General features: G+C 34.0%; 4 protein-coding genes across 4 annotated transcripts; 2 read left to right on the top strand and 2 right to left on the bottom strand.

Annotated features, from left to right (window-relative positions):
* Positions 1–382: 382 nt before the first annotated feature.
* LOC125865219 (tryptophan synthase beta chain 1) lies at positions 383–4561 on the bottom strand. Its single transcript, XM_049545426.1, has 5 exons — positions 4199–4561; positions 2591–2947; positions 1137–1579; positions 896–990; positions 383–572 (listed from the first exon to the last, which is right to left on the bottom strand). The coding sequence occupies exons 1-5, from the start codon at positions 4532–4534 to the stop codon at positions 397–399; spliced, it is 1407 nt and encodes a 468-aa protein (XP_049401383.1). The 5' UTR covers positions 4535–4561; the 3' UTR covers positions 383–396.
* A 1791-nt stretch (positions 4562–6352) lies between these two features.
* Positions 6353–8256, top strand: LOC125865412 (corytuberine synthase-like). The gene is made up of 2 exons (XM_049545606.1): positions 6353–7189; positions 8128–8256. The coding sequence occupies exons 1-2, from the start codon at positions 6377–6379 to the stop codon at positions 8254–8256; spliced, it is 942 nt and encodes a 313-aa protein (XP_049401563.1). The 5' UTR covers positions 6353–6376.
* LOC125864783 (FHA domain-containing protein DDL) lies at positions 7512–15606 on the top strand. Its single transcript, XM_049544844.1, has 11 exons — positions 7512–7620; positions 9056–10092; positions 10776–10804; positions 11691–11757; positions 12002–12059; positions 12867–12959; positions 14280–14394; positions 14476–14523; positions 14617–14662; positions 14756–14826; positions 15223–15606. The coding sequence occupies exons 2-11, from the start codon at positions 9097–9099 to the stop codon at positions 15257–15259; spliced, it is 1560 nt and encodes a 519-aa protein (XP_049400801.1). The 5' UTR covers positions 7512–7620; positions 9056–9096; the 3' UTR covers positions 15260–15606.
* Positions 15607–16306: 700 nt separating this feature from the next.
* On the bottom strand, positions 16307–20112 carry LOC125865698 (septum-promoting GTP-binding protein 1-like). Its single transcript, XM_049545910.1, has 6 exons — positions 19816–20112; positions 18965–19085; positions 18765–18861; positions 17876–17915; positions 17143–17226; positions 16307–16512 (listed from the first exon to the last, which is right to left on the bottom strand). Exons 1-6 carry the CDS (start codon positions 20110–20112, stop codon positions 16348–16350), a joined length of 804 nt encoding a protein of 267 aa, XP_049401867.1. The 3' UTR covers positions 16307–16347.
* Positions 20113–21522: the final 1410 nt, after the last annotated feature.

Raw genomic sequence — 21522 nt, 5'->3', positions numbered from 1 at the left:
TTCATCGAACGTGTTCTATTTTGATACTTTTGTATTCCAACTTATAAAAAGTTACGAGTTTAGCATTCCAACTCAAGAGCTTACCTTCATTTTGATAGTCTAGCATCCCAATGTAAGAGCTTACCGTCATTCATGGTCTATTCTTCTTCAACATGTAAAGAACAAAATAAAATTTATATTAACAACTCCGTCTTTGTAAGCTTGTTCATATTTCAAGTCGGAATAAAGGAGGAAGGGGATATGCGGAAACGACACCGGGGTTTTTGAACCAAGGGCTCCAATAAAAACTAACAAGAAAAATGTTTTATTCATCAGAATGGGCATATTTTACCACTACAACAAACTTGTTTCACTCAGTTTCCTAAAGTACAAAGTGAATCCAAAAATGGATTCAAATTAAACCTTCAAATACTTAATAGCTGTCTGAACATCTTTATCTCCTCTGCCACTGCAGTTAAGCACCACCCTAGTTCCATTGGGTAGAGTAGGACACAACTTCTCCAAGTAAGCCAGTGCATGAGATGTTTCCAGTGCAGGAATAATGCCCTCTAACCGAGACAATCGCTTGAAGGCTACAAATGAAGATCAACACAGGAAGAGAACATTAGTGAAACTTAAAATGTTACACGGAGATGCAATGATGAAAGTTAAAATCTATGTTACTCAGATCGTTGGGTGTGTGCCGGATCCTCCAAAGTTGTGCATCTTTGGAGGAACCAACACGGATGCAACAACATTCTGGAGGGTCCAAGTAACATAGGCTAAAACCATGTGCAAGCCATTTTGTATTATTTTGACTTAATTGTAAGATGAACGCTAAAAAGAGTGAGTTCAAATGGAACCGAAGCAGAAACCAAGATTATAATCAGGAATTATTAAAGAAGTCAACACTCACCTTCTAAAGCCTCCTCATCAGTAATGCTATAATACTCTGCTCGTCCTAAGTCTTTCAAAAAGCTATGCTCTGGCCCAACTCCAGGGTAATCCAGTCTGGCAAGTCATGAGGAGAAGAAAAGAGAAATGAATTTGGACCAGTGAGTAGATGTAAAGATCTGCTATAGAATGACCTGATAAAACTTTCATTCTATGATTCTAACAAATAAGGCACTTCCATGACCCAAAAAAGAAGTTCTTACCCAGCGCTGATAGAATGGGGCTCAACTATTTGTCCGTCTTCATCTTGCAGCAGATAGCTCATAGCTCCATGCAGTACTCCAACCTCTCCCTTTGTCAAAGTTGCAGCATGTTTTCCACTATCTATACCAAAACCGGCAGCTTCTACCCCAATCAACCTAACATTGTCATCATCAACAAACTCATGGAACAGTCCCATAGCATTTGAGCCTCCACCAATACATGCAACAAGCACGTCTGGTTTCCCACCCCATTTTGCTAATGCTTGCTTCCTTGTTTCTTTGCCAATCACCGCATGGAAGTCTCTTACCATCATGGGGTACGGATGTGGGCCTGCAACAGATCCAAGTATGTAATGAGTTGTCTCAACATTTGTAACCCAATCCCTTATAGCCTCTGAAGTGGCATCCTTGAGTGTAGCAGTCCCAGAGTGAACTGCTCTAACCTGCATGTAAAATTATGGAAAATGAAGTCAAGAAATGCTGGCAACTTGAGAGCAAAAATGGTTCAATACTATTTTTTTAATCAAATTATAAAAACTGGTCTGATACTCTTTGAGACTCTGATCATCCATGTAGTTAGAAATTAGACGGGTACCATAGAGGAAGAAAATGAAGCCAAAAGTAACCGTCTAATAAAATACTTCTTTGCATTTTTATTGATACTATGTAAATGTACGTCCTTCCGATAAGTCCCAGCTAATGCACTTGGGATTCCACAACTGTTGCAGAATGCAATTTCCAGGGAGATTTCTTCCTTGCATTTGTATCTGTTAGGCTCATTCGTGGATTTTAAAAATGACCTCCATATCCTTATCTATACAGATATACCATCCACATGATATGCTCTACATCAAACTACGGATTTATCGTATACTCTCCAGTTTACAGTATTAGGAACTTAAGCTTTTGGTTACTGAAACTATGAGTGCATTTACCACATCAGAACTTCAATAAGAATCAAATGCAACAAAAAATGTACTCCCTTCAAACAAAATTGAATTTCCTAGTTCAATTTAAGCGGTTATTGATTAGAGGCGTTGTAAAATCGAATTATTTTATATTCATTGGGAGAAGATGTCAGACCCTTCCTTTTTTAAGAAAATATAAGAGAGTAGCTTTGAAAGAGCAAGCAATATTCCTATTAGCATTTTTTTTCCTTCTTTTTTATTTGTATAATATGGTAGAAAAATACTTTTTATGAGGAAAATGAACATTGATGTGGGACAAACTAAAAAAGAAAGGTTGACGTCCAATTTGGGATACACACATATGTATGTATAGAGAAAATGCATCTAAGTGAGCAGATAGAAGTTATCACACAATTTAAACAGCAAAATGACACTGGTGAATACCATGGAACAGCAAAGTCGGCCCGTAAATTATTCACATACTTTTCAAATTCTCTATTAAGCAAGCTAAGAACAAACACATAACTCATAATGTAGGAAACAAACCTCAGCTCCAAGCAGCCGCATTCTGAAGACGTTTAGTGCTTGTCTCTCCATATCTTGGGCACCCATATAGATAATGCATTCCAAACCAAAACGAGCACAAACAGTAGCAGTGGCAACACCATGCTGACCTGCCCCTGTCTCAGCAATGATGCGTTTCTTGCCCAAGCGCTTAGCAAGCAAAGCTTGGGCAACTGCATTATTAATTTTGTGGGCACCAGTGTGGTTAAGATCCTCCCTTTTCAAGTAGATCAGTGGCCCTTCGCCATTTGGGCGTTTGTAGTGCTCAGTAAGTCGCTCTGCAAAATAAAGAGGGCTCTCTCTGCCTACATAATCTCTTAATATTCCATCTAGCTCTTTCTGCAGAGTGCAGACAACATAAATCAGTACAAAGAATTAGACATTTTATATGGGACATCACAAGCCTTCACAACAAACGGGATTGAAAAAAGAACAAAAGAGAGTTGTTAACAAAAAGAAAAGGTCATAACTAAAATTGCTTTTTCAGAAGACTTGAACTGTGTTAAGAATCCAACACAGGTTTCCCCTCTTGTAATTCGATAAACACTATGCTTGAGAACCTTTTCTCGTCATAGCAAAATAACATCTGTTTCGAGCTCACCACATAAAATACCAGTTCAGAGGAAACAAAACTATTAAAGAAAGGAAATTGCGATTGCTAGTTGAATACTCAGCCTTACATGGGTGTGGATATTCAAGAGGTAAAAAGACACATATATTTTACATTACAGGCTTACTTTGTTAATCAAGGTTGATGACTCAATGAACTAACAGTTCAAGAGGAACATAGGGCACCCATTTCCCCGGTTATCGGTCCGGATAGTTGTTGGGCAAAACCAGCCCACAAATACTCTTAACATGGTGATGATATTGTCCGCATTGGATCAAGCCCGCGTGGTTTTTCCCAAAAGGACTCACACCATTAAGAGAATCCTTACAGCTTATATGTAGCTTACTTTTCATTTTAGCAACAATAGTGAGGGAAAGCTTTGGCACAATGGTAAAGTTGCTCTTTTGCTGACCTATAGGTCTCCATCCCAGATGTGAAAGCAGACTCTTTGCAAAACTGCAAAAGATACTTCTTGTGGCATACCCCTTCTCTCTCCCAATCCCAAGCTAGTTAAAGATCCCCTATCTAGAAAAAGGGGGAGATATAATGATACAGCACTAAATCCTGAAATCAGTTCTTTTTATAACAAAACACTAATTCCTGAAACTATTGCCAGTCATTGCATAATCAACCAGACGTCTCTTGTTCAATTTCTCTAACATATGCATTGATAGAATGCAGGATTTAAGTATAATAACATTTACAATAATAACAACCAAGGAAATGAAATCAAATATCACCAATCAATATTAAACTACACTTATCCATTCCACATTTCCACTCTTTTCTCAACCATTTCATTCCAATACTAAACAATTTGTCCTTTAAAGCAAATAAAATCAAATCACCAATTTGTAAATTTATGCAACAAAAATCAATACAAACAAAAAAAACTTCTAGAACCCTATTTCAATACTACTACATAATCATCAATTTGAAAATTTATGCAAATTAAAAAAAAAAAAATCATTTCCGAGAACCTGAAAAGCTTCATCGGTAGCGAGTGATTTGAAAGCTGTCTCGAGCTCATTAAGTGCGTGCATTAGAGTTTCAGGCACGTATTTTCCACCAAATTTTCCAAATCGGCCGAACGAATCGGGACGTTGAGTAGCCGCCGGTTCATCAACCGCCTGAGCCGCCATTGATTGTTTTTCTGTAAGAACACAAACAATGGAAGGAGGAAACTTTGAGGAGGAGGAGTGGCAAGGTGTAATTTTGTTGAGTTTGAGGGGTATTTGAAATTTAGGAAAGTAGGAGGAGGAAGCGGCGGAAGAGAGGCGGCAATGTTTCGGAGATACGGTGGAGGAGAAGGCCATGTTTGGATGAAAAGTTTTTTAAAAAAGAGAATAAAGTTGAATTCTACTTTTTGGTGTTTTAAATAGTGGTGGATGGGGAGGACACCATGGAATTTTGTAAATACGTGGCTCATTTTAATTCAATGCTAATTAGACTTTTAGATTTGTTTATATTAACCTTTCTTTCTATCATAGATTCTGAAGTTAAAGTTTGAAATAGTTCAAAATTGTATCTAAACATGTATTTTATTTAGAAATAAAAGTTTAATGCTAGTTTGACTATGCGATAAGGGATAATTAATATCGGAATTAATTTTAAAATGATTTATTCCAAACCATAGGATAATTTGTCTCGTGATTGGTTATTTTGAGATTGCTATGTTATTTTTATCCCATATTTATGGTGTGATAACTATTTTGGAATAATTTATCTCGAGATAATTAATCTTAGAATAATTTATTCTCAACCAAGCGAGATATTTTGTTTCTTCTCATTTTTTTCATTTACCTTATCTTTTATAGTAGTCATATCCGTAGGTCGTATTCTATATTTTTTTTTTTATAGTTTTATCCTTGAAATTATTGGTGTATGAGATTATGTACGGACAATAAACGATATAATCTATTCAATTAAGAATTTAATAATCCAAATTTTACTAAAAATGACCATTTGACATTTTTTTTAACTGCAATCGAATGACAATTACTCCCTCCGTTTAAAAAAATGATCTAGTTTGACTTGAAATGGAGTTTAAGAAAACATAGAAAACTTATTAATCATGTGGATCTAAATTAAAGTTATGTCAAATATACCAAAATGTCATTTAATCTTGTGGCCTTAAACATGTCACGTAGAAAGTTGAAGTTAGAGTGTTGCCAAAAAAGGAAAGGGGTCATTTTTTTTAAACAGACTAAAAAGGAAACTAGGTCATTCTTTTTTAAACAGAGGGAGTAACATTTTCTTCTTCTGACCATTAATGACTTCTTTTTCTCTTCTTCTTTATTTCTTCGTTGTTTTCCTCTTCCTTTTCTTCATGTTCTTCTTCTATACTTTTAAAATTGACGTGCCGCAAATATGATTTGATCAAAAGACTCAAAACATTAAGAGAAGTTCACATCTAAAATTTGATTATTCAGAGATGATTTGAGAAGGTTGAGATTGAAAAAAAAATGATCTGCAGTGTATTATGTATGTACAACTCTCTTCAAAATAAAGTGAAATAAATTGGGGAACTTTCACAAACAACCACTAAAATAATTTTAATTAGGCTCAATAGTTACAATTTGCTAAAGATGATTCGTATCTACATGTTAGAGGGAGAAGATAGGCAAGCGAGAGAGGGCAGAAAGTGGAGAGAGGCGAGCTGTATATGTATATCTGTCATATAATTGCATATATGTAACTGATATACATATGTATTCATATATATGGCAAGAGAGATTGGGAGAGGGAGGAGAGAGGTAATTTCATTTGTATATTTGTCATAATTGTATATGTATAACCGATGAGAGAGAGGCGATAGAGAGAGAGAGACGCATGTAATTACTACTAAAATTAAGATGCGAGCCGTAATTAATTCAAACTATAGTCATATTAGCTAATTAACTAGTATATGTTTGCTTATCCGTGTAATTTTCCCAAATAAATTTCTAAAAAAAATTGGGTAAATTTTAGGAATCACATAGTTTTAATATGAAATTACAATCTATCTCTTTTTAGTTTGTAATTACATTAATCCCTTAAAAAGTAACACAAACTGGATACATAATATGTAGCTCGGATACATTAAAGAGTATCTTGNGTGTTATATATGTCTATTGACCAACTATGAAATATCTGTGCATTATACTTGTGTTGATTTAATGGAGTATTATACGCTGCCAGCATCCATTCTTATCTTCATTCCATTATTGTTTCTCATCGTTAAACAACTCATACCAAAATCTGGAAATCTTCCTCCAGGTCCTCGACCATGGCCTGTGTTAGGAAATATTCTCCAAATGGGAAAAAACCCCCATATTTCACTGGCAAAATTTGCCGAAATTCATGGGCCATTGATTTCTGTCAAGCTGGGAACTCAACTGGTTGTGGTAGCTTCATCCCCTCATTCTGCAGCTGAAATCCTTAAGACTCAAGATCGTCTTCTCTCAGCCCGGTCTCCGCCCAGTGTTGTTCCATATGAACTCTCTGTTATTGATCAACACTCAATTGTCTTTTCTAGTGATTTGAGCAATCACTGGAAGTTCATGCGGGCATTTTGTCGAACACATTTGTTCTCACCCAAAGCGGTAGAGTCACAGGCTGCTCTGAGGGAGAAAAAAGTGTCGGAAATGATAGATTTTCTTAGGTCTAAGAAAGGGGAAACTGTGAAGATTTCTGAAATTCTGTTTGGTACCATTTTAAACACGTTAGGGAACCTTTTCTTTTCAAAAGATTTAGTATGTGATTTGGATTATGAAAGAAACACCAGTGAGATCAAACGTGTTTTTAGAAAATTTATAGAATTGGGAGCTATGCCAAATATATCAGATTTCTATCCTTTAGTTGAGGCTCTGGATCTGCAGGGATTGGGAAAGCAGACGGAAATATATCAGAGTCGATTGATCAACATCTGGAGTGAAATTGTCAAGGAAAAAAGGCAGGCAATTAGCCGTCACAGCTCGGATTTTTTGGATGTNAGAGAGATTGGGAGAGGGAGGAGAGAGGTGATTTCATTTGTATATCTGTCATATTTGTATATGTATAGCCGAGGAGAGAGAGGCGAGAGAGAGAGAGGAAAAGAGGAGAGAGACACATGTAATTACTACTAAAATTAAGATGCAAGTCGTAATTAATTCAAACTATAGTTATATTAGTTAATTAATTAGTATATATTTGTTTATCCCTGTAATTTTCCCAAATAAATTTCTAATTTTTTTTCTGAATAATATTAAAAGCCCAACATGTTACATGAAGAAAGTGGCTCAGAAGCCCATTGTAAGCTAAAGCCCAAAAACCCGAAGATCCGAGATTTTCATTCATCACTATCGTTTTCTCTTCTGGTTTCTGAGTTTGTTTTTTTCCAACTTTCCAATGCGCGGCAAACCCTAATCCTCTTCAGCGTTAGGTAAAACTCCACTCTTTATGCTTATATGCTTATGAACTATACATTTATGCAATGTTCATACAAGCAATTAGCTAATGAATTACTTTTTAGGATTTCATTTTTATTAACTTCGGTTTTCATAATCGATGCAATTTGCAATTTGGGTTTCATATACACTGGCAATGTTGTTGTTGGTGTTGTTTTATCAAGTGATTAAGCTCATTTGAGTTGAGTTTTTATTGGAAACAAACTCTATCTATTCAGAAGGTAGGGATAAAATCTGCTTACATTCTATACTCATAAACTCTTAACATTATTATTTATCATGAAAATTTGATTAAATTGTGAATTTAAAGAAATTGGCTTGCGCACACATGCATTAGTGATATGAGGCTTGAATTTCAAAGAGAAGTAAGTACTTTACTTTTGTTTTATTTTCGTGAGGTTATGGAGCTGAAATTGTAAATCATTGGTATGTTTTTATAAACTTATTTTCATTTCTTGAGGTTAGAATATTGATTATTTCAGATATGCAAATTCTTGATGATTATGAAGTATTTTGGAGTGGTTGTACTTGATTTTGTTTTGTTTTTTGTTAGATTTATTGAGGTTAAGGAGTACAATCACGGATATTTCATGCTTCAAGCCAATGACTGATCCTTTAGACTAAAGTTTTAGGAAATATATAATAGTTTTGTCAATCCTAAACTTTAAAGCATTGTTACGTACTTTGAGTTTGTATTAAAAAAAAATTGTCTTACTTTTCTCCTTATAAATTATGATTCTATTTGAATTTCTTCAATAATATGTAAATTTGTTATAATTTTCTCTTTACATATATAATCTTGCAGTATGGTTATGATAAAACATATATAATCTTGAAGTAGGTATCTATTGTTTCACCTTTCTCATAAGGTAGTAACAATGTAGTATCCTCTCCCCCTAATAATATTTTAAAATGAAATACAATCAATAAGAAATGATATTGATGTAGGGACAGTCAAACAAAGCCAACATCCTATCCTCCTCAGATCCAATTTGTGGGATTACATTGACAATGTTGTCGCTGTTTTATCAAGTGGTTGTAGAAGAACTTATTAGAATAATGGTGTAATGTAGTTTGTTAGGGAAGAAGTGGCATCAAAATATAAAAAGAATGAAGCTTGAAAAGTAGTGGAAGTTACATTGTGTATGAAGAGTGTCATGTAAATCAAAACAAAGGGAGTATTATATTTGTTCAGGATATGAAAGCATATTGTGCAAAATTTAATTTGTGCATGTGTGTTAGTTCTTTCAAAAGCTCAAGTATTGTTAAAGAATTAGTCTTTTTGTTGTTTAATTGCTGAAATGGATAGGGTGTCTGAAAGAGTGATGGTTTTTGTACTTCTTATCAAATAATTTTGATTTGATTTTGCTTATGAGTGTTTCTCGAGTATTAATCCTATATATTTTTTAGTTTTTGCGTCAGAAGATTCATCTGCCCAGTCGACCTCTATAATGGGGCGCAGTGACTCTAGATCACCTGCCAGGGGTCGTGGATCTCCTCGCAGGAGGAGCCCTTCACGCAGGGAAAGGTCACCTGCTCATAAAAGGAGTTCACATGCTGCAAGTTCAGCTGTAGCAGAGAAGCCTTCAAGACGTGCAAGGTCAAGATCTCCTGTTCCTCTTTCACCTGCTCGAGAGAGGCCTTCTAGTCGCAATAAATCCCCAAAGCGCAGAAAATCAATCTCCCCTGCATCTCACTCTCCAGTCAGAGAGAAACCCTCAAGTCGCATGAAGTCCCCCAAACGAGCTAAGTCAAGGTCTCCGGATTCAAAGTTGTTACAGGGAGAGAAATCTTCAGGCCGAGCCAGGTCTCCTAAACGTGCCAAGTTGCAGTCTCCTGAACCACGCTCACCCTCACCACGAACAAAAAGACTGAGGAGAGCAGAACGAGAGACTGAAGAAAAATTGAGGGAGCGGGATCCTGAGAAGAATCACAGGAGATCTAATGATAGGGCTACACATAGGGAAAAGGATTCTGACAGAATGTTGCCTGAATCTCGCTCACCCTCACCACGAACAAAAAGACTAAGAAGAACAGAACGAGAAGCTGAAGAAAAGCCAAGGGAGCGGGACCCTGAAAAAAATCATGGGAGAGCTAGTGATAGGGCTACACATAGGGAAAAGGATTCTGACAGAATGTTACCTGAATCTCGTTCACCCTCACCTCGAACAAAGAGACTAAGGAGAGCAGATCAAGAAGCTGTAGAGAAGTTGAGGGAGCGGGAGACTGAAAAAAACCATGGGAGAGCTAGTGATAGGGCGGCACATAAGGATTCTGATAGAGTGATGCAAATCGAAAAGAGAGAGAGAAAATCAGGAAAGGACTCAATAGATAATGGATCTTATAAGTCAAGAAATGGTCGATCAGCTTCACCTTCAGAACGTCAGCATAGAATTCGGCACAGATCGAGATCACCTGTAGCAGCCGATAGTAGAGCACATTCTGAGGTGTCTGGTGATATTCGATCACATTAAGTAACCTTTATTCATATGAGACAAACCATGTCTGCATTTCATTTGCCTATGCTTAACCATAAAACTAATAATGCTCCTTTGACAAATTCACTATTGAGTTTTCCTTGCATTTTATTTATCTCCAGTTTTAGACTGGGAAAGCAGGGTAATAATGAAAGATTTAAAGCAAGAAAATATGGTTGATGTCCATCTAATCTTCTCTTGTACTTAATCTTCTTGAGGTTTCCGCTGCTCTTGAACAATGATTTAGGTTCCTTTTTTTTCTTTTTTTGAGTACCTATGTAAATAGTGATTTTGCTTATTTCTCTGGTTGATTCTTATGGAAATCCTTGCGTGGAACAACACTAATTAAAATAGTTTTGACCTATTAATATGTTGGTCAGGCAAATACATTCAAATGGATGAGATGTTTAAAAAACTAAAATTGCTGTACTTATCCACCTGAACAAAATAGCAGAAAATATTTGTAGATTTGAATTGCAATAACACACCATGCCTAATTTCTGTACGACTTTATCTAGGTCTTACACATGAAAGATCCCCTATGCAACTTCAGGAGAGATTTATCATTTAATTGATGCATTCGTGTAATTGGATAGCTTACACTTCTCTTTAGTTTTAAAGTTGAGTTCTTATTGGGTGCTTCTGTTTTGCAGGTAACAAACTTAACGAGAGATGAACTCAGGTGAGTTGCTGCCTTATCTCTTGATCAGAGTAGTAATTTAGTAGATTTAGCTGATCATACATTTCTTTTCTTGCTGTGATGATGTCATCGGAAGGGACACACATGCTTTGATGAACTCTGAACATTCTGGAGTAAATGACCATTTTTCTCATGCTTGTTTGAGCAAGATGGGCTTAGACTTGCTCCAATCCCTCTTATGAATAATTTTACTTGCAGTCAAGGAGTTAGCACAATTATATTTGTTTTAATAGAAAAAAGGTTAAATTAATTGTTAGTGTGTCTGCAAGGTTAGTCTGGAGGAGAAAGCATCACAATTACTGAATTACATATTTACATGTATTAAATTTACATTATCTGATGAATTTAACTTTTGAATCCTGGCAAATACAAATATTCCAAACATGCTGGAATGCTTCCTTTGTAGAAAGCTTACATTGAATCTTAGTTGAAAGGAGTTTAAATATTTGTACTAGTCTGTTAAACAATGGGAATTTGGGCAGTAAATCTCAGGGTCCTGTGTTTCCTGTTGTACTGGTGATGGAAGGTAGTAACGAGTTATGTTACCATATACTAGGCACTTAGCTCTATAATCTCATTAGTCATTTGACTTTTCAATTTACTACTTCACTCTATGTCCCCGTACAGATATTGATTCTGAATTTTCTTTAAGCCTTAAAGTACTGTGCTTAGCGGGACAATATAGTGATTTTGTTGTATGGATGCTGCTGCTTACTGCCAAAGTATTGAATCTCTCTTTAAGTTGGTGCAAAGATTTCTAATTCGTAAACATCTGGTTTGTTTTCCTGATGTGCTTGCATATAGACTTAAAATTTTGTGAAAAATATATAAGCTTGAATTGCTAATAAGTATTATTTTGCTTGTGCAGGAATGGTGAAGATGACTCCTTATCTAAAATGAAGGAAGCTGAGGAGGCCTTGGAAGCTAAAAATAAAGTATTATTTCTTCCCAAATTACCTTGAGTTTCATTCCATTAATTTAGACCCACGGTTTCCTTCATTTTTGTTTTAAATTACAAAGAAAAAGGGAGTCCTTTCTGATGCCGGGGTGACGATGATCTATGTTTATTCCCACTTTAACTGATTGTTGTTTTGCAGATATGTTTATCTTACTGCCTTCTGATTAGTAGCTTTATTAGATGATTGTAGTAATATTAGTTATTGGTGCTATTATGTACAGGATAAGCCTTCGTTTGAGCTCTCTGGAAAGCTTGCAGCAGAAACTAATCGAGTAAGAGGTAATGGCTAGTAACTAAAGTTGCTTAAGTCTTTAAGTTGATGAATGAGTTTACATTCTTATTGCAGTCACTTCTTTTGTAAGTTATATTGCATTTCTCTCCCGAGAGTTAGTACATTCAAACTTTCAGTGGATTTTTGGGTAACCTGCCCATGGAGCTTATTTCTGTAATCTTATAAAAAGATCTTCAAGTTCATCATTCTATTATTGCTGCTGGTAAACCACTCCACCTTAATGGGCTTCATGGCTTTGGAGAATATTTTCTGAACCAAAGGGAAGTTATTAATCCATTCATTTTTCATAAGAAAAGTTCATTTATATTCTACAAAATCATTTGCTGCATGGTATGGAAAGACCATACATATTGATTTTGAAGTGGGGTTTTGGTACTAAACTTGCATAATCTTGATGTATATGCCTTGCTTCCAACAAATTAATGAAACTCAAAGCTATATTTTGCTGTATGTATGAAGCTCTATCAAGTGAGCCCATGAGGCTTTCGAGCGTGGGTTTCTCTAGGCCTCACCACTGTGTAACTTTGCAAGCTTGATCCCCTCAAAACTTAATAAGGTTTGGATTGATCATATTACTGGTAACATGATCTTAACTGTTAAGATCCACTATGGATGTCTTTAAAGAGAAACGGTTGGGAAGAAAATGAAGAACTTGTCTACTTTAGGATATTTTGCCCTATGTTCGAGCATGAGAGGACATAAAACATATCTTGGTTTTGTGTTTGTCAACTAACAAATAGAATACACCTCTGTATTATATCTACCTTTCCTCATTGTATGCTGTTCCATGCCAGGCATAACACTTCTCTTCAATGAGCCACCAGATGCTAGAAAACCCGACATAAGATGGCGCTTGTATGTTTTTAAGGGTGGTGAAGTCCTTAATGGTAAGTTTTCTTGATCCTTCTATTTATTCATTCTTACGTCATAGTGTATCTTTTTTATGAATTGCTCGATAAATGGCTCCTTTTCTTTTTATAATTTTATTTTAGTACATCTTGTAATATTAAAATACAACAAATGTCTTCTATGCGTATTCACAAATTGTGGGTGTCACTTCGCCAATAACTAGCACATCGTGCAAATTTGACTACATGTGCTTCCTTTTATTTATTTAATATAGTGGTGGGAAGCCTGCTTATTGAGATGCATTATAAGTATCATGTGCACCTACAAAGGACACATGCATTCCTTTTTTTGGCGGACTGCCTACTGATATGTCTTTGTTCTTTGTAATGTGGTCGGTAGAAACATAACCCTATGGATGACATCCATTACACCTGATACTGCCCCATAAATTCAAGTGGTAGACTTATGTCAAGTTCAACGTCCTATCTGAATTTTGCTCGTCTTTGAAGATGAGATATGGCAGAACTACATGAGATTCCCAGCAGTTTAATGAAATTAAATGATCCTCCTCTTAGTTTGTATATTTCTAGAAGCCTGTATTTGCTAAGAGTTGCATAGGATGGTATGTGTTTTTGAGAACAAATCGACCCAATCGCCCCGATGACTTTCTTTTATAGGTCTTTTCTTGTATTTTTGTAAACTGATTAATGCATTTTATCCAATTCTATAATATGTCTAAGGTCGTGACTTTCCATGATCTTACAATTTTCCCTTCCTTGAGAAACAAGGGTAAAGAAAAACTCTGGAGTCGCCAATGTCTTGGTCCTTATTATCATACCATAAAAAGCTTTGCTATACTATAGCCACATGTTAAAGTAGAAGGGTAGTCTTACATTTCTTAAACTAGATGGGAGCATGACACGGTTACATAGTAACTACAAGACAGGATGTCTAATTGACCCCAAACATGTTTGGCTTAACATGTTTTGTTGAGCGGGAAAAACATTAAGCTTGTGATATATGGATGTTAGTGTGAGGGTGGGTGCTATGAACTTTTAATTTAAATCAGTAAAGTGGATTTGTCAGGATCAAGATGGAATCTTTGGTGCAGTTCTCAGTAAATCGAGAATTTATCTTCCTTCAGTCTGTCTGCATATTCGATTGGTTTCAACATCCATACATACCCCCCCCTCCTCCAGGATAAAACAAAGGAAATCAACTTCTGTATAAAATTGTAATGGTGGCATCACTTGGTTCCCTCCATTGGGTTACTGTCCTTTACTCTTGTCTCACTCTCCTCTTGGATATTTAGTTTTAATGGAAAATGATCTAGATGATGAATTTTCCTTGTGTTATAGAGCCTCTATATGTTCATCGCCAAAGCTGTTATCTTTTTGGGAGAGAAAGGAGGGTTGCAGACATTCCCACAGATCACCCATCTTGCAGCAAGCAACATGCTGTTCTCCAGTACCGGTACAATATAATCTCAAGTACTAATTCATTCAGCTTCAGTATTTGACAGTTCATTTGACCTTTTTTTTACTTGGATTATAGGCAAGTTGAGAAGGACAAACCCGATGGTACTTCATCGAAGCAAGTAAGGTGCGACTGTGGTGCTCAGTTGTTTGGTGCAAATTTGTGACATATATCTCTATATATACCTCACTGACAATTGCCTGTTTAATGGGTCTATAGGCCATACGTAATGGATCTTGGAAGCACTAATGGTACTTTCATTAATGTGAGTTATGATTTGCATTTCTCGTCTCTTCATGTAGAAGGTTGTGTAGTGATTGGTTTCCGTATGGCTCAATGATCCTCACTTTATTTATAGGAAAATCGGATTGAGCCTGAGAGATACTATGAGCTATTTGAAAAGGATACCCTTAAGTTTGGTAATAGTAGGTAAGTTGCTTTCACTAACTTTATCAGTTGCTTGAATTTACATGCTTCATTTTTATCTTCTAAAAGTTATGATTGTCTGGATAAGTTTCTGTTTTGTGAGCTATGCTTCAATCTCTTTGCTATTTTTGTTCTTTTAATTTTAAATCCTTGCCATTGCGTACTTCATTTCATATCCTTCAATTTCCATCAACATCATGGACTCCAATTGCTAATTTTATCATAAATGCAATTTTTCACACAACTTAACATGATTTCGGAGTTCGATTATATCAGTTTGAATTAGATTGTTTTCTATTATTCTTTCATTTACACTCTCTTTGCCTGAATGAGTTTGCGCTTGATACTTTATTTACACTCCTAGATTTTGCATTAATGTGTTGATGGGAAAATTTGCAGCCGAGAGTATGTGCTGCTTCACGAGAATTCAGCATGATGAAAGTCTCGCTAAAATGCTAGACAGAGGTGTCATTTGCATCAACTGGCTTGATATTGGACGCTTTTATTCACAGACGATCAAACATTTGTTAGGTCATGTTTACCAGCACACTAGCCATTGCAAGTACTCAGCTGAAATCGTGTAATGTGCTCGAGATTTCGGCATTGCTAATGGAAATTTTGGTTTCTATAGCCTCCATGATTCTTGGATGGTTTGTTCCAGTTTGTTTATAAGTTCTTAGTTTCCCTTATAAATGGGATTGTGTAAAATTGTTGATCAGGTCATAAATAGTGAATGTGCACTCACATTTCCCTCAAGTAATGAATATTTATCTTTTCCTATCATTGCTTTGTTATAAAAATTAAATCTAATGATTTGGTATGGTGGATTAACTTCTCATCACTAAAATTTGTCATGTTTTTTTTTACTATTTGATTCTATTTTATGATGGTGGTATCCGAGTTGGCCCTTTTTTACGTGCCGCTTTACCTTGAAAGGACAATGAGCTATGCTCCTATGGGCTCTTGTGGTTTGAGAGAAGGACAAAGGATGTTGCATCTAGCATGATGATAAAGTGAGCTTCGTCTATCGATGAACAATGGATTGACAGAGCTCTTGGATTGCTTTATTTTCTCTTATTTCCTATAAAGAGTTTCGATCCTTTTGTTTGAAATATCTTTGTTTTAGTAAACTCCTAAAATTTATAGGAGGATGATATCACACTTGAAACTCAGTAGATAGTGAGTTTGTCCTTTTACCCTTCTCCACTAAAATATTAGGCTTCCAAACTCGTAACATACATGTAGCAAGTAGACCATGATTTGAAATTCAATAAGTAATGGGGTCGTTCCCATTCTCTACTTATGTATCAGGTTTTTACTGGTAGCAAGATTCGAGCTCATGACATACACATAACAACTAGATCACAATTTGGAATTCAGTAGATAATGATCTCCTTGCTCTACCTTTCTCCACTTAAATATCATACGTTTACATCATAACAACCAAATCACGGTTTGAAATGGCGATATATGGTTCCGCACTTCTACTCTTCTCCACTCACACACCATTGTCTTCTTGGATCTCTAGAAGTCAATAATGGGCTCACCAATGGTGAGGTTTTTCTGGACAGTCCAAGGCAAGTTAAAGAGCTTTGCCATAATGAATTTGAAGATCTTATTCACATTGATGTTATGAGTTGCACTTGAGAAAAATAAAGTTGCTTTCATTGCCTTTGCATATGTTCTTGCCTACAAACACAATTCAAATTTCATAATTTAATAAACATTCAAGAATTCATAAAGAGTAGTAAAATCAAGACATCTCAATGACAACACTTCATTATAACGATCAAATTTTCACCAGAATTGATTTTTCATGTTAGAGAAAAAGCCTCATTTATTGCTATCGATCGCTAACGAAACTCTAACATGAGGGTAGTTTTCAAACCATGTTTATAGTTTGAGGGGTAAATATGAAGAACTTCTCGAAAAATTTGGACACATAAAATCCACAATTTCACGTTGAAGTTTCATTAATAATAAGAGTATTAACTAACTATAAGTTTAATGATAGATTCATTAAGAGAAAATTGTTTCATGTTAAAAAAAAATTAATTTCGAATTTGAGACTTCTGATTAAAAAATGGATATTGTACACCTTATCCATCAAAAGTTATGATTAGATAATATGATCATTCCATCCTTAATCAGAAGTTCCGACAGTGATCCTTTTTTTTTGGGTAGTGATTCTTTCCTCTTTAACAAGACTTACGCAATACGGATTTCAATTAATAATGCCTTAAAGAGAATATCAAACATCGAATAAAAAGGTCCCAATCACTATACTAAGTGAAACATTAATTATGAAATTTGTGGTACCTGAGAGACAACAGTCCATTGAATGTCTAAAGGAAGTTGAACAAAATCATCAAATTTGGTCCCAATTAGTATGGGAATAGCACTCTGCAAAATAAATAAATCATCAAATCAATAAAATCTCAACCATATGTATTGTTGTTAACTTATTATTTTTTATTTTTTTGTATAAGGGTGAAGCTTAACTCGACTATTTTATTGGGCATCTATCGCTATATTTATTAATACATGTATCGAATAATTCCGCCTATCAAGGATTACATAATAGAAAACAACGAAACGTACTGAATCGAATCCAACTAATTCAAATTTGCGACGTGTAAGAGTCTCCACCATGGAATTCTCTATTTATACGACACAAATTGAGATATAAGGATTTTGTTTAACTATGGTATCCAAAATTCACTTGTTCGTTCTCGACTAATTTAGATTCGCGAAACCAAGCTCGCACACAAGTTTGCTACCATGCAAGAGATGTGTAACTGGCTAACTACCAAAGAAAGGATTAAAATCCGAGACCTCTAATTAAAGATAGAAAAATATAGTTTAATCATATAGTATCCGAAATTTGCTATTTAGAACATCCACTAATACAAATTCACGATATATATAGTTTCTTACGAGGGATTTCTCCATTCTTAAAGCTTAAATCCAAGACTTATTATGAATTTGAAAGTTTTCCTCTTTTCAAGAAAAATAAAAGTAATAATGTGAAATAGAAGTCAAAGTTTCTCACCTTATTCCATTTCCTTGCTTGAATGTACCAATATTTAACACTGCAATTACCCAGAAAAAAAAACATAGAGAAAAAAATGTTAATTAGGGATTTAAAAAATATATTTAATTAATCAGACATGAAAAAAGTGATAGTATTCAAAAATAAATACTGATTTTTCTTCTTGTAATATTTTACTAAACGCATGTAACTTTCACCTAATTTAAATTATGTACACTTACAATCTCATCATCTTGTGAATCTTCACAAATATATCAAATTATTAAAAGTTACATCATTTCATTATGTATATGTTATATTAGGTTTTTATTATTATTCATATTTCAGGGTAATAAAATTATAAAAATAATCTTAAATATATTAACTTTATTTCAAATCATGTAAGACTATAATTATAGCTATAGATAAATGTTATGGTATGCTTTTACGTGTAGATGTCAAAACGTTTCATAACCACACGAATGTTATATTATATTTTACTTCGTACTCGTTTTATTTTCTAGAACTCTTTGACCTTCGAATTTGGAGTATCCGGGTGGTACTGATCGCTTTCTAAGTTGGATGTCACTCCCCTTTCTGATCCCACCTATCCCATTCTTCTATTAACTCGACTAACTGTAACTATAAGTTACATGCCTAGAACTCAAGACTACATGTTTCAAAATTCGTCATTTCTTGTTAAATTATTTGTTTAATTAAACTATGTCACATAAGTTGGAATAGAAAGATTAACATATTTATAAACTGATAAATGTATACAAAAGCATACATGTTAATTAATCATATATCATAAGAATTAAAACAAAAAATATCAATAATTAAGCGATCAAAAATACTATTTATTCCAAAAAAAATAAAAATAATGAGGAAATAAAGTTGAAGAACATACTTGTTCAATGATCTTCTACAATTAAGATCAAACATGAAGAGAATTGCAACTGCATCTTTACAAGCAATTGGAATTTGACCATATGAACTATGATCACCTGTAAAAAAAAATTGTTTTTAACATAATTGGTATATACATATTAATGAAAAATATAACTAAATAATATTTAATAAAAAAAAATAGTAATGGAATTATCATACCTCCAACATCCCAAATTGTAAATGCAATTCTTGCACCTTTTATGACTAATGTTTTATCCATTAAATTTAATCCATTCATTTGCAAGCACTTCTTTTCTTGTTCATCACCCACATACTTTGCCTAAATAAAAAAATAAAAAATAAATCCAATAAAAGTGTGAAAGAATGAAAGAAAATCATTAGTTTGCATATGTATCAAGAATCAAACAAATCATATATAAATATTTATGGGATAAATGGGATTTTTCCACCCTTAATTTAATTAAAGGTCTAAGGTGTTCAAATCACAAGATGGAAAAAGGGCAAGCTAAAAAGGCGTTACAGAAATAAATCACTCTTACATATTGTACTAAAAATAATCATTATTTTGAAGTTTTAGATTTCACAAGTGAAACTCCAAAATATTATCTGGAGTTTGTTGTGAACTTTTAAACTTCAAGGCAGTTATTTTTTTAATTACAAAAGGCTCAAAAGTGATTATTTTTTCTTTAAAAAATATCCTTCAAGATGAGTCTAACACTATGTAAATTCAAATTATTCAGGCAAGTAGGTACCAAATAATGAATGGTGAAACAAAAAAATAAAAACCCTTATATAAAGATCTTGAGTTCGAATCATAAAAACGATAAATACATAATAAAACACACATATTTTAAAATAAGAATGATGCTTCACAAATCTGAATTAGTCAGCCAAAAAGATACCAAATATCGACCGATAAAGTAAAACAAGACTCTTAAGTAGCACATCTCCAATTCAAATCCAGAGAATAGAGAAATTCAGATATCGAATGATTAAACTAGAAAAAATAATTATAAAAGAAGAAATTAATTAAAAATCATAAAACTTACCACAAAACTTGTTTTCCCAATTTGACAATCACCCAAAATGCTAATCTTCAATGCAACTAAATCTGAATCATCATCACTAAATATGTTTACAGCCTCAGAATCAACAACTTCTAATTCTTGAGAAATATTTTTTGTGGATAACTTCTTGTACTTCTTAAATTTTTCACTTGAACAAACTCTAATTTTTTTCCAAATCGATTTAATCTTTTTCTTAAAGATTGATGCTTTTTTAACCATTTTCCACTTTCTAGGGATGACCTTAATTGTTTTAATCCGCCAAAATTGATGATTCATCATTCTTAATCAGAGTTCGTTATCAAGCTAAGCGAGTGTTCTGAAATTGGGAAAAAAATTATTTGAAGAGACTCCCCTCCTTATACAGGTGTTATGGACAAATTAAAGATGGATTATCGTTCAATTGAATATTGAATATCAGATAATTAAACTAAAAAAAAAAGAAGGAAATGAGTCATCTTTCTAGTGATTAATTTTTCATGGATCTTTTTTGAGAAAGGATAAAAAAAAGAAGTGCATGTATATGCCGTCAAGGGATTGGAGAAATTTCGATACGAAACCACTTCCTCTTTATACAAAAAGAGGAAGAGGCGGAGGAGCACGAGGAGGAGGAGGAGGAAGAAGGAGAGCAGGAGGACAAAAAAAATTAGGTTTGGTATAAACACGTGATAAGAGTAAATTTATATCAAGAGGCGGGAGGGGGAGTAATGACATGTACAATTGTCCAATGACGAAAAAGCTCTACTAGCTTGCTTTCTTGATTTCGATGTTATTCATGTATTTTTGTAAATTCACATTATTCTACTTAAAATTTGTATTACACCATAAAAAAATATTCGCGTCATGATGTTACTATTTATTTTTTTTAGTAAGAAGACAAAGAAAGAACTTGTTACTTTCATGATATTCATGTTTGGATTCTATAATTCAAATTTTCATCGTATAAATGAAAAAAAATGTTTTCTACCCAATTTTAAAAAAAATATTTTTAAGGCTCAAACTTGTGATTCAATAAAAAATGTAAACACATGGCCATTATTTTTCTGAAGTAAGTAAGCTTTTAAATATGTCAAAATATATTTGGTTGGCACAAATTTATGTTATTTATGATTATCAACTAAAATACTAGAGATCAATACCTAGGAATAGAGAAAAAGAGGAAATAACAAGTAATGACATTTATTTATGTGTTTTTCCAAAAGAAACAAAGCATTAATGAATGAAGTGAGGTTGCTTTGGGCATTACCTATAAGTTATATGAGAAAATTATGCCGAATAGCAAATATTTAGTCTATATTAGGTATTATAACTATAGTTTAAGAAGATTGTAATTCGCTATTACAGTTTTTCCAATTCTTGCTATTCGCCTGATTTGTATAATTCGTCTGATTTGTATAAATTCAAAATTTGTATAATTTGGTTTCTGATAGTATAAATACAGAATTTTGTATATGACTATCCTAGCTATTTGTATACGATTTATGAAAAACTCATAATAAATTACCCTATTTGCATATTGGCAAGCGAAATATACAAACGGAGTTCTGAAAAATTTCTAAATGTATAAATACAAAAATTGTATATACTTACCCTATTTTGTATATTGACAAGCGAAATATACAAAATGACAGAAATATACAAATTGCAGCCTCCATAGCAAACAAAACTATAGCTATGAAGCGCAATTATCGA

This window comes from Solanum stenotomum, chromosome 5, assembly GCF_019186545.1.
Source record: "Solanum stenotomum isolate F172 chromosome 5, ASM1918654v1, whole genome shotgun sequence".
NCBI lineage: Eukaryota > Viridiplantae > Streptophyta > Magnoliopsida > Solanales > Solanaceae > Solanum > Solanum stenotomum.
Note: the sequence above shows the minus strand (reverse complement) of the source record. Positions and strands in the feature narration are given on the sequence as shown.

Coding starts and splice junctions, on each gene's coding strand:
- LOC125865412 (XM_049545606.1), top strand. CDS start 6,377: ATGGAGTATTATACGCTGCCAGCATCCATTCTTATCTTCATTCCATTA.
- LOC125865698 (XM_049545910.1), bottom strand. CDS start 20,112: ATGATGAATCATCAATTTTGGCGGATTAAAACAATTAAGGTCATCCCT. Junction 17,916..18,764: donor TGTAGAAGATCATTGAACAA/GTATGTTCTTCA, acceptor GGGTAATTGCAG/TGTTAAATATTGGTACATTC. Junction 16,513..17,142: donor AATGGACTGTTGTCTCTCAG/GTACCACAAATT, acceptor TTGTGTTTGTAG/GCAAGAACATATGCAAAGGC.
- LOC125865219 (XM_049545426.1), bottom strand. CDS start 4,534: ATGGCCTTCTCCTCCACCGTATCTCCGAAACATTGCCGCCTCTCTTCC. Junction 2,948..4,198: donor CTACCGATGAAGCTTTTCAG/GTTCTCGGAAAT, acceptor TGCACTCTGCAG/AAAGAGCTAGATGGAATATT. Junction 573..895: donor TGATGAGGAGGCTTTAGAAG/GTGAGTGTTGAC, acceptor CTTCATTTGTAG/CCTTCAAGCGATTGTCTCGG.
- LOC125864783 (XM_049544844.1), top strand. CDS start 9,097: ATGGGGCGCAGTGACTCTAGATCACCTGCCAGGGGTCGTGGATCTCCT. Junction 12,060..12,866: donor AGAAACTAATCGAGTAAGAG/GTAATGGCTAGT, acceptor GTTCCATGCCAG/GCATAACACTTCTCTTCAAT. Junction 14,524..14,616: donor ACTTCATCGAAGCAAGTAAG/GTGCGACTGTGG, acceptor ATGGGTCTATAG/GCCATACGTAATGGATCTTG.